The sequence below is a fragment of the Salminus brasiliensis genome, chromosome 6, assembly GCF_030463535.1.
Source record: "Salminus brasiliensis chromosome 6, fSalBra1.hap2, whole genome shotgun sequence".
Taxonomy (NCBI): domain Eukaryota; kingdom Metazoa; phylum Chordata; class Actinopteri; order Characiformes; family Bryconidae; genus Salminus; species Salminus brasiliensis.
The window spans coordinates 18,617,105-18,629,991 of record NC_132883.1 but is presented as its reverse complement, the minus strand read 5'-3'; the positions used below and the strand labels follow the sequence as shown (position 1 = coordinate 18,629,991).

General features: G+C 41.4%; 1 protein-coding gene across 3 annotated transcripts in view; it reads right to left on the bottom strand.

Annotated features, from left to right (window-relative positions):
- The window catches only part of grid2 (glutamate receptor, ionotropic, delta 2), a 574,752-nt gene that overhangs the window by 254,984 nt on the left and 306,881 nt on the right, over positions 1-12,887 (bottom strand). For all 3 annotated transcript variants that reach the window (XR_011979819.1, XM_072681911.1, XM_072681910.1), the window contains exon 3: positions 11,706-11,990. Coding sequence is in view for 2 of the 3 variants with exons in the window: in XM_072681911.1 (XP_072538012.1) it covers positions 11,706-11,990 (285 nt within the window). In the remaining variant the exon portion in view is untranslated. The remainder of the gene's footprint in view (positions 1-11,705; positions 11,991-12,887) is intronic.

Below are 12,887 nucleotides of genomic sequence, written 5' to 3'. Positions count from 1 at the left end.
CCAAAAGACTCTAGAAATAAACTATCAGACTTAATGTTAGACTTGGCAGATTCTCCCATCATTCCTGGTTTAGCAGCTAAAAATCTTGGCGTCACATTCGACTCAGATTTATCATTTGAGCAACATATAGCTAATATTAGTAGAACAGCCTTTATGCAGCTTAGGAACATCTCCAAACTAAGAAACTCCTTATCACTACAAGACGCAGAAAAGCTAGTACATGCTTTTATTACCTCAAGGCTAGATTACTGTAATGCGTTACTGTCAGGTTGTTCCAGCAGGAACCTCAATAAACTTCAGCTGGTGCAAAATGCTGCAGCCAGGGTCCTTACTAAAACTAGAAAATTTGACCATATCAGTCCAGTTCTATCAGCACTTCATTGGCTCCCAGTTAAATTCCGTATTGAATACAAAATTCTTTTATTAACATATAAAGCCCTACATGGCCTCGCTCCTGAGTACCTGCAGGATCTTATAGTATATTACGAACCATCAAGACTACTTAGATCTCAGGGTGCTGGCCTCTTACGCGTTCCCAAAATTCTGAAAACCTCAGCAGGGGGAAGAGCCTTTTCCTATAAAGCCCCCCAGCTCTGGAATAACCTTCCAGATAATGTTCGGGACTCAGACACAGTCTCAATCTTTAAATCTAAACTGAAAACTTATATGTTTAGTTTAGCTTTTGGTAATTAATGTTTCTTAGATAAGGGCTGCAGGTCCAGGGGTTCGCGGACCCAGGGAATTGTAGTACTCTGAGATGCTGGAGCTGTCGTCTCGCTGCTTACACGCGATCACTCAGGTTTGTTGACGGTGGAGCAGGTGGTGTTCTCAGGGTACGCCCGTGTCCGTGTTACCTTCTGGCTCTCTCCTTTTAATTATGCTGTGATAATCAGACCTGCCGGAGTCATCAGACATACCCAGATGCTGATGATCAACATTCTCTGCACTCCATAAAATTCCTCTTAGAACTAACTTCTCTCTCTTTACCTTCCCCGAGTAAATGGCCACCCAGCCCGATCTGCAGGAAGATTGCCCGCTGAGGTCCCCTCTACCTGCATCTAACCAGCTGCCACCTACCAGTCCAGCCAGCGGGTCCCCCCCCAACCCGCCACCACCCATGGCTCACCCGCCAGCCGCTGCTGCCTGTTTGGTGGCCGTGCTGAAACCTAGATGGACTCGTGCCTGTCTGACACTATTAATATCACAACTATTAACTTTCTGTTGTACCTGGTTTGGTAATTTTTATCATTAATGTTTAAAACAGTCTGGCCAGAGGAGGATGGGTCCCCCTTGTGAGTCTTGGTTCCTCCCAAGGTTTCTTCCTCCAGCTCTGAGGGAGTTTTTCCTTGCCACTGTCGCCGTTGGCTTGCTCACGGGGGTCTTTGACGCTTCATGTTATTTCTTCTTTCTTCTCTGTCTCTGTTCTTTATTAAGTAATAATTATGTAAAGCTGCTTTGTGACGACAACAGTTGTAAAAAGCGCTATACAAATAAATTTGACTTGACTTGACTTAACTAGAGGCGTGACAGTTTCTAAAAAAGCAACAGAAAGAGTCCTAGCTGGCTACAAAAAGCATAAGCAAGCTGTGATATCTGCCAAAGATGGTGCTACCAAGTACTTTGGTAGGGTGTCCAAACTGAATTTTGCCCTGCGGCCTCAGAAAGGCCAGGACCAGTAATAGACCACCAAGAGATACAATATGAGGGAGAGTATAAGCGAGAATTATAATTATAATATAAAGAACATTTATTTAAGGTAGAATTTAAACCATTTTAACATCTAAACTAACAGCTCATCTAAGAACATCTTAGTTGTTAGTTGTGATTGTTAGGTTAGGGATAAGGGTAGTACACATGCACATAAGACAGCTAAGTGTGAGCGCGTGCAAGCAAAAAAATCATCTTAAAAATAAGAATGCATGACAGAATGTGAGTCTTTCCCCTGTTGGGTTCATTAGCAAGGTCACTGCCCCCCCAGTACTTCTACAGAGAGTCTGCCGCTGGTTCATGGCGGCTGAAAAAGGAAAGATGAGGACAAGTTTGGGTGTCGCAGCTTGCCGGAGGAGGGGCCAAGTCACCAGTGCCTCCATCTGTGTGCTGGATCAAATTTAAAGCAAAATCTGCGGCTGGGACTTTCTCAGTGGGCACCAAGCAGACGGCAGAATGCATGCGCTCGCACGCACACCCACATGGACAGATCTGACCCAGTCTATGTGCATGTAGTGCATCTGGGCAGCTGCTGTTAACTACTTGCCCTGTAGGACAAAGTTACTGCGGCAAGTGGGGAAACCTTCACATAGACTCACACGGTGAAAGTTGAGCACCACATTCAGGAACAGTCTAATAATTGTAAAGGTAGGGCTGCTCAATCCGAGTCTAGGGGATCGACCGCACTGAGGAGTTTAGATCCAACGTAGCTCACATAATTAGATGCCCCTGAGGGCCTTCATTACCTGGATCAGGTATGTCAGATCAGGGTGGCCCAGTACACAGAACAAGGGCTGCATGGGAGTGCAATGCATGATGCACAGACTGAACACTGCCAGTTAAAGTAACCTGGTAATGTCCCAGATTTGATTGTAATAGTGGTGTTCTGTGTTCAATTTGCAAGCAAAGTATGGAAAAGGGACCATACAAACATTACTGCTTTCCACATTGCTTCTGGTATACAACAAACATGCATTAGCTTTGTTTGTGCTGTTTCTATAAATGCTTAGTGACACACATTGACTTTTTCTTTACCCCTTAATACTTGAAGGCTTATTACACACTAAGGCATATTAATCAGCTACAACAGGGACTTGTGTAGAAACTGGTGGGGCTAATCTTTGGAAAGCCCAATTGCGGGTCATAGGCTTTTTTAAAGGGGTTAAGTCAATTCTCTTCATATTGAAGCACACAAGTGTTTTGTATATATGCCAACCTGTTACCAGCTATTGGCTTGATATGGTTAACCCCTAAAAAGCCTCTGGCCCACCAGCCAAACTTCTTTTACCAAGGAATAGCCCCAACAGTTTGTACAGAAGTAGTTACACTAGTGTGTAATAAGCCTTGGAGTGTTAAGGGGTTAATTAGCAGCATAGACAGTGTGGCTGTGTTTTGGCAAGAGCCTGATGATACAATACGTATAGCAATGTAGGGTTAGGATTCAATAAGCTGTGATTTATTGTGATACAATTCAATCAAAACAGTAGAATCTGACGACAGAGCACCAAACACAACAATAAATGAACCACCAGCTGCCACCAATCTTTACATGTAAACTATTCATTAGAAATCAATATTGTGTTTTTGAGAAGCGATACTATATTGCAAACAAATTCATGATACTCAAGTGTATCAATATTTTCTTTCACCCCTAATGGAGAGCATAGACTAGTATGCCAGCATTACACCAGCACCAGACTAACATTTTGCACACTGTTTTGATGACTGGTATGCTGGTCAAACATAACAAAAAAATTCATGCTGGTCTAAGCTGGGGTTTTTTTCAGTGTGGAAGGCTTAACAATTGCTAAAATTGTTGTGCAAAGATTATGATGTATATATAATACACAAATAAAGTGCTGTGTAAAAGACTTAATGCACCCTAACCACTGCTTAATAATGCACAAATTAGCAACCAATTACCACACACTGGCTAAATATTAGGTTTAATAAGGGCTTCACAAGGGCATTTTAATGTCCCGCTTTCACCGACATGTTAACTCCATCAGGCTTTCTTGATTTTTTTTTTTTTTTGGAAGATTAGCCACTTGAATAAAGCCTGTATCATGATCGACACAAAATGTAATTAATTAAAACTAAATACACACAAGGCTCCTTACGGCTTGCCATGTGGGCTCTAAGTGGTCGCATGTACTGCTCACATAGCAAGAAACAGCCTTGGTCATAAGCCCCAAGCAGAGACCAAGCACACACAAACGAAGCACACACAAACTGGGTGGGTTCAGAGGGGGAGGGTCTTTATTAGTCAGAAAACACACATGTAATTATAATCAACTTTGGAATCTCCATTATCATTAGCGGCTGTGCTGTCACTAGCACAGGCGCAGTGCTCCAGCTGTGACTCCGCGGAGCACCACCGTGGGTTTACTGAGCCTGCCTCTGCAAAGTTTTCACACATCACTTCAATAATTAAATGGGTGCTGGCTCGTTAGGCAAATGTTGGCTTAATTTGAATGCAGTGTGTGCAAACTTGCTGTAATGATGAAATAACGAGACGTCATGTTTTGGCAACTTGGAATTTTTTTCTTTTCCTTCCTCTCATATTTTTGGGAGTGGGGGGACGGAAGCAATACGTTGGTTGTCCCAGGGAGATAACACCTGTGTGCTAACAGGTGGTGTAGATTCCCGCAATACCGCAAAATAAATATGTAACAGAATGTGAATGTGTCAAAAATCTACCACTGTACTTCACAGCCCTACAAAACTGCAGTGCTGTTTCACCACCCTGCAAAACGGCTGTATCAACAGTGGTGTAGGAGATTCAAAGTTCTGCCGTCCTTATGAATACTCTGTACAGTGCACCAGTGTATCGGTTCAGTGCATGTCATAGGTCACACAGCCGGAGTAGCAGCGCTATTGGTCGGGGGCGCAAATTCATGTGTCAAAGATCACCCAAGTTGAACTCGATGTGAAAGTTTGCAGGCGAAATTCGCCTGTTGTGGCAAATATCATTGAAATGCTTCATATTTCGCACCCAAAAAAATCGGTCAAAAAAATCGTTGTTAAGCTGGGACAAAACCCAAATTACACTTTTTTTTTTTTTAAATGTACTTAATTAATGTGACTACATTTATGTACTACATTAATGTGGCCTGTGCAAAGGTTTGAGCACCCTAGGGAAGGTCATGTAGGGTCTTTTCTAGGTCAGTGCCTACCCAAAGTGGTCCAAAAAAATACAACCTGTGAACCACAGAACACCTTCAGAGGTCCTGTGGAGTGCATTCCTTGAATGATCAGATCTATTTGGTGGCACAAGGGGGACCTGGTCAATATTAGGCAGGAAGTGTTAATCAGTTTCATTACAAATAGACTCTAAAAGTCCTTAAGATAGAGTTCTTTATGCATTACCATAGAATAACCATCACTTCTCACATACCATTTGTTTTTCAGGAAACCCAAAGTGGTTTTTGTATGGCATTGTACCTACTGTTGTCTATCAATGCTGAAAGAAAAAAAGGTTCATTGGAGCAGTGCTATAAAAGAACCACCTTTGTGACTTAAATAATGTTTAAATAGAACTACTTTAAGGCAGATGTATGAGTGTGAACAATGTTTTAAAAAGTATATATATATATATATATATATATATATATATATATATATATATTTTTTTTTTTTTTTTTTTTTTTTTTTTTTTTTTTTTGCATTCAACCCTAGAACCATACAGGATATAGGATATGGCAGTGTTACTCAATCCTGGTCCTGGAGGCACCCTGCCCTGCACATTGTAGTGGATTTCCTGCTTTGAAAACCTCTTGCAACTCTGAAAGGACTTGGTAATGAGTTGAAAAGTTTCATCAAGTGTGTTGGGAACAGGGAAAGCACTAAAATGCGCAGAACAGGGTGCCTCCAGGACCAGGGTTGAGAAACACTGGGATATGTTATAGACCATATATTAAGCTGCACTATTGACTAAAGCGGCGGTTAAAAATTCTACATGGCAGGTAACGCCCCTGCCTCAGTGGCAGGTGGAGAAAAAGTTAATTCGAGGCTCTGGCAGTAAAACGCCGATTTACTTGGCTTGGGTGTGTTGGGAGTTGTAACACAACCAAACTGTGATTTGCTGGAGGTCTCAGAGGATTGGATTGGAAAACTCAGTGCAGTGAGAGAGTGTCTCAGGGAGAAATTTCGACACCAACTTCAGCCCACCCTCCTCGCAAGCTTACTGTGAAACCAACAGAACTGCATCTAATCAATACAGTGAGCCAAATCTGCAAACTCCTGCCAGATACTTTCAACAGGCACGAGCAGGGACGAAAAAAAAAAAAAAAAAAAAAAAAAAAAAAAAAAAAAAAAAAAAAATATATATATATATATATATATATATATATATATATATAAATAAATAAAGAAATAAATAAATAAAGAAATAAAAAATGCACAAGTAAACATGCTACTTCGGCTTCTCCAAGTCCGACGACACTGATTATGTTTAATGGGCCTCCGACACGACTCGCAGCCACTGCCACAGCTCTAAATCAAATTCCGCTGCTCGGTGGAAAGCTTTGAGAGACACCCTGAGAGCAGCTCTGCGAGCTGTGAGCTGAATCCAAAGCGCCGGATCTAAGGGCCCCGTAGCTGTGTGCTGATTGAGTGAGCCTGAGCCGTGTGCGCCGCGCATCAATCCCTGCACTAACTGCAGCCTCTCTGCTGTGTCTAATGCTTTGACTTTGCCTGCCGACACCAGCCGGCAACAATGGGGCTGAAAAACAAACCTGCCTGCCACAGCACATCTCGCACAGAAACCACAAGAGAGAGAACAAGTGCGTGCAATGTGTGTGAGAGCGTGTGTGTGTGAGAGAGCATGTGTGTGTGCAAACGCACGAGCAACTGAGCCAGATAAACGGAAAATCTGAAAATGGCACAAAACAGTAAGACGGCAAAAAACTCCACCGTCTCAAAAGAAATACATTCATCTGTACTTTTTCAGACCACCACAGGGCAAACAGGGCAGCTGGCTCTGATGAGAGGATAATGGGGTCATTCGCCTGTATCATCACTAATTATATCCATGAAGGAGGGAATAAATTTGATTTACTCTATCTGTTTCATCGACTCATTTGTTAAGCATGGAATCCGCAAATTTAGACAGTGTGCACGCTAATTCAAGCACATCCTGCAGTCGGCTACATGTAATTAATACTCGATTATATCGCGCTCAGCTGTGCTGGTGAATGGAAAATGAGCTGAGGTGGATGCACTTGAAAAGAATGTCGATGTAAACAGTCTTATGCACAGGAATCCTTGGCCAAATGACACATTTTGTCTCTTTTTTTTTCAACACTATTTTTCGCAAATCCTAATGCACAGCTACTCAATCCGTTAACGTGGCCTGTGCAAAGGTCTAAGTACCCTAAGCATTTCTGACAAGGTCTCAAAGGTCTCAAAAAAAGAAAACCGCCAAAACCATGGACTCAAAACACACCTCCAATAGAACCCATTTGGCAGTTCTCTTATACCTTAAATAATAAATACTGCAAGCAAAATCTTACTGTGTTTTTAGGCTGGTCTTCCTTAATCACAGCACACTTATGCTCACTCAAATTTAGACCAGGACATCAGACTTCATTACTATTTTGCTTTATCAGGGTGACCACTGTTTTTCTGTCCACTTTCTGAGAGGTCAAGATGTTTGGAGAGTCCTTCTCCTGAAGGTTATAAGACACCTAGCCTAGTAAGTGTTTCACTTAAGCAAGTACGTGTTTGGCACAATGGATAGCCCTACTACCTGCCAGTGAGTTACCACACCAAGAGTTAGATTCCCGGTCTGGGTTTCTGTGCTGCGCTATGCCAACTGCAGTTGATGATGTTTTATCATGTCTAAGATTAACTTATATATTAAGTCCCTGTAGTGGCTTTTTATGTTTAAGAAGCTAACTGTAGAGGTACTGAAAATATTTCTGAATTAACAGAGATGAATATGAAATCTTTTAGCTGACTCAATTTGATTTACATGTCATTTGCATACAACTACAATGGTTACGGGAGTAGAGAAAGAGTAGAGAGGGGTCTGCAGCTGTTATGGGATTCTATGGTTTTCTCCACTCCTGTTTTCACTTTCTTTTATAGGTTCTTTTGCATTTACTTTCTTGGCATGCCTGTAATGCTGACATGACTGTAACTTTTTAAACTTCAGAACTTATAGTATCCCCTTAGGTTACTATGGAGTAATTTTATGGGGAATTATAAAAACTGTATGAGTTATAAGATATATAAGATGTAAGTTATAGGAACATATCATTGGAACCACTTGTGGTAGCATATAGAACAAGTTAAGTACATTTCATTACCCATCAATTTAGAACCAGACTCCTGGTCTTTAGTTTTGTGGTATATTACATCACACATCACAGAAATTACCAAATTACCAAAAACAAAGATTTTGTATCAGAGGTATCAAAGGAATTCAGAGATTAGCCACTTTCCTCTTCTAAATGTCAGGTCACAATTGGAGGCAACTGATGTTGCACTGGGTTTATGAGTGTGTTCAAGGCTAAAAGGGTAAAAAAGGTCAAAAATATAGACTGTAATGTGTTTTTTTTTTATTTGTTATTGTTTAAAATACATAAACATATAACTCATATAAAATAAACATCAAATTCAGTTTAGGGAAGGCTGATAAACTCAATTAGGAAGGAGAACACTGAACTCTATAGAACTGAGGCCCGGAAGTAACCCAGTTTGACATGTCTGCTTTATGTGAAAGTGGCTTTTTGATTTGTTTTAGTTAAATGTATTTGTTAATGTCATTGTTAATCTGCATAATCCATAATAATTTTTTAACAATTTGTGAACATTTTTCATTAGCATTGAGAGGGAGTTTTCACCTGCCCCATCTGATTATGCATTAATACCAGAAAACCAAAGTAACTTGCACTGCTTTTCTCTGGTATAATGCAGTGGGTCTCAACTCAAATGTTCCAATTTCAAGTACTTCTTTCCCCAGCACACCTGATCCAGCTCATGAGGGCTGGATAATTATCTGATGAGCTGGATCAAGTGTGTTAGGGAATAGATTAGTTAAAACTATGCAGGGCAGGTGAGGTGGAACTGAGAACCAGAGCTTTGGGTAAAGCTTCACAAGAACAGCTCTGCTAAGACATTCTTTCACATCTGTCTGATCCTAAGACCAGTATGTCACAGCCTAAGACCAGTGAGAGAGCAGTGCACATTTTAATATACATTTTAAAAGTACAAACGGTCACTGATGGTACAATGAACATGAAGCAGAAATGAGGTCAGAAAAGCTGGAATGGTCATTAAATATACTTTTATGAAGTGAAATCTATTAAAACTGCTCTTGTACATTATAATTTCTATGCTATAAAGTCTTAGTCAGATTCTGTTGTCTGTGACATTAGCTTTTACCTGTGCCCTGTTTTATTCTTGGGAATCATTTCAGAAGAAAACTCATTATCGTGAAAATGACCCTGTTGAAACTATATTAACCCTAAGGAACTGAGGGTCTCGCCAGCGATCCACTCCGAGAATTTTGTGATGACCCTTTTAACTTGTTTAAATCTACTGAAAGAGGACTTACAACTGGCAGAATCTGAGCTTCCTGGGTGCTACAGTGTATGTTGATGTGCTGTATGTTCCCTTTTTGTGTGTGTGTGTGTTAAGGGGAAAGGGGGTGTGTGCATGGATTAGTGCTTATTACTGATGTACTTCATTAGAATAATGATAAAAAGCTGGTGATGTGAGACATATATCAGTATACATGCATGTATTAACAATCGAGATAAAAAAATAATAAATTATTAAGCCATTGTCACACTGGGTTTGTACATTTCGCATCATCTCGTGAAATGGGTATGGCTGCGAGCAGGACCGAAAATCAGATGGTGAACAGTCCTGCAAAATGGGCCAGCAGTTTCACAAACCAGCAAATGCGCCATTAAACTACTAAAAAACCCAGAAGACAAAATGATTTCCATGTAATCCCACCTGCTGACTAACTGGGGGCAGTGGTGGCTTAGCGGTTAGAACTCCAGGCTATTGCTGACCGGGTTGTGGGTTTGATACCTGGGCTCAGCAAGCTGCCACCGTTGGCCCTTGAGCAAGGCCCTTCACCCTCTCTGCTCCCCGGGTGCTGGAGTTGGCTGCCCACAGCTCTGGGTGTGTTCACCACCACAGATGTTTAAAATGTGGAGGACACATTTTGCTGTACATAGTACAGTGCCAAATTTTTTACCTTGACTGTATACCATGCAGCCTCTTAATTGTGTAGTATTTCATCATTTCTGTGAAAAGAGTTGTATAATATCTCCTGCTTTGAAAATGTGACAATCAGCGCTTCCTCCATGTTGGCTCAGACTACAGAGTGCGCCATAGCTCACACAGCCAGAGTAACAACGCTATTGTTTGAGGACGCAAATTCACATACATACATTCAAATACATGAAATTTTGCAAGTGAATGAATTTTGCTAAAAAGGTATTTTCAGTGTTGTTATTGTATTTCTTACATTTTAAACAAATGCAGAAGCAATATGTGAAACAATTCAAACAAAAAAGCCATTAAAAATGTTCTTTTCTGGCATGGCTGATGGTATAGCTGTTTTTAGACTGTCATTTTGTCTGGCTAAGGAAAAGTGCAACCCTGCAAAAAAGAGCACTGCGTTCCTTGATGTAAATTAATCCTAGTAAACGTGATTTTATAGTACTATAGTAACTACTAAAAAAGTGACTTATGTAGTATGTAGTATGAAGTATGAACTAACTCACATTTGACTAAATGATCTAAAGTTTGATCTAAAGTCAGACCACCAGTGCAATAGCAGACAGCAGACTGGAATGAAGATCCATAAAAACATTGGCAGTTTTTCAATTAATAGATTCACGGCTCCTTTAAAGCAGTAAAATGCTCGGTCTGAATCCTGCTATTGTTTCGAGTTCTGAATGTCCTTGTAGACTTTACTTAGTTGACTTTATTTGGACAAGTGCATAGGGTAAATACCGGCTTCCAACAGGATTTTGCAGACTTAGGAGTTAAGTCTCATGAATCTTGATAAGGAGCTTCCACTCTGGCACCTTCAATTCTCCTCTCCCCATGTTTTGACCCATCTTGCGCTGCAGAATCAGGCCTGGTCTGGATCAGCAGGCCGCGGCACAACTCAAACATCTCTTCAGATGAATTCTAATCACCTCCCGTCCAGGAAACATGCATTTGCACATATTTCCCAGGAGGAACTTGCCGTATCAGCCTGATTATATAGAAAGAGATTGGCTGTTTGGAAAATGTACCCTATCAAATCAGGCACATCCCAGGTCGCCAGTTACAGTACATAAAGTAATAGAACAGGTTTATAAATCAGTGGATTGGCAGTGGCTGGCCAGGGCCAGAGTAGGACAGCCCTAGACCACAAAGAGTGAGCGCTGGGAATTCTCGCTAAGCCCTCTGCCAGCACAACTAAAGCTGAAAATAATGTACAGTGGAAAAAGAAATCAATTTAGCAACGCGCATTTAATTTAAGGACACACTTTTCCTTCAGAAAGAAACTAGCGTCTGAGAGATTCATCTTCAGTCAGCGGTCAAGCTCTCAGCAGGATTAAGGCAGGGAGACAGGGGGGCTTCATTATGGCAGAGCAGAGTGGTGCTTGGCCCCCTGACATTGCTGAAAGCAGATCTGTTTCTCTTTAGGGACGGCCACTTATTTATCCTGGCCTTATCCTGCTTCAGTCGAGCATAGCCTCCACAGGGACTTACAGGGGGAAGATGGAGTTCCTCTTCGCACACAGCTGTGCCTTCCCTCTCTCTCTTTCTCCTTTACTAACTCACACTGGTAGACAAGCTACAAGTACACCCACATCTCTAATGCTCTGTGTCTGTGTCTACCTCTCTCTTTTCTTTCTTTCTCGCCTTCGCTCAGCGCCTCACTCGGCTCATTTCGCACAGTTCATACATAGTGTGATACATGTGATTTTGGATAGGTAACAGCGCAACACACTCATTCCGAACCGGAGGCCGACTCCTACCGTAGTCCTGGTCGTAGAAGATAATGAACTTCTGCCATGTGTACTCCATCACCACGTGGAAAATGACGTCGTTAAGGTAGACAGGTGGCCGGACGAAGAGAGTGTAGTCGTCGGGCTGGCCCGGGGTGGTAGGGGGGCAGCTGGAGCGTGGGGTACCCGCCGGTGCCCGCTGGATAAACAGATGGGGGATGTGCATGGCGTCAGCCAGAGACTGCAGCGAACCCGCGGACATGCAGCCAATAGAGCTCACTAGTGCCAGAATACCTCTGTTCATCAGCTCACAAGCTGCAGAGAGGAAGAGAAAGAGAGAGAGAGACATTTAGAGAGAAATTTAGCAATATGTGGATTCTAGGAATCTCAACGGCAAGCGTACAGCTTTAATCCTACAAATAATCATCACTAAATGGTTCTGGACTTCTATGTACAGTTGTGGTATGAGCAGGTGTGGATAGCCGCAGTGGATGGGGCGGACGTTGCTGTATTGAATGACATGAAGTTTGTTTAAAAGATTCATTTTTTTTATGTTTCCGTTCATAAAAAGAAAATCTGTCAGGTGGAGGTAGTTTTGTATGTATTTATTTTGAACCAGTCGTTTAGGAGCATATTTAAAGGCTTGTCGTGAAGGTTTTTTTGAGATTGGTCAGTTCTATCTTAAAATGTAAATCTGTGCTTTCAGGCCTAATGACAACTCTTTTACACTAACCATATACAACTGCAGCTACTCAGAAAGGTTTTAGAAAATGATCAAATCCCTTTAAAAATTACTGTAAACCTTTTTGCTCAAAACTTCAGAAAGTTGCAGTTGGGAGCCTCACTTCTTTCACTGCTGACGACCATATGATCTTATTGGCTAATATTTTGTGGAGACCTCTGCTGCTCAAAGTATTTGGCTGCAGCCCCTAAAGTCTAGTAGAGTCATATGCCCCTGGTAGCTCTATGGCATTACCAAGAACCATTATTATATTTTCTTTTGAGTTTGTGAATATTTCTTTATATTATATCTAAATATTTTTGTTGTTGTTGTTGTTTCTGTTTATGAAAAGAAACTTTGTCAGGTTGAAGTAGCTGTATGTTGCTTTTTTGGAACTAATCTACTTCACAGCAGAACCATTTTAGCTAGAGTGTGACAGCAGACAACTCTTTTTTGCTGCTACCTCACTAAGATAGGAGCTGGTGTTCTCC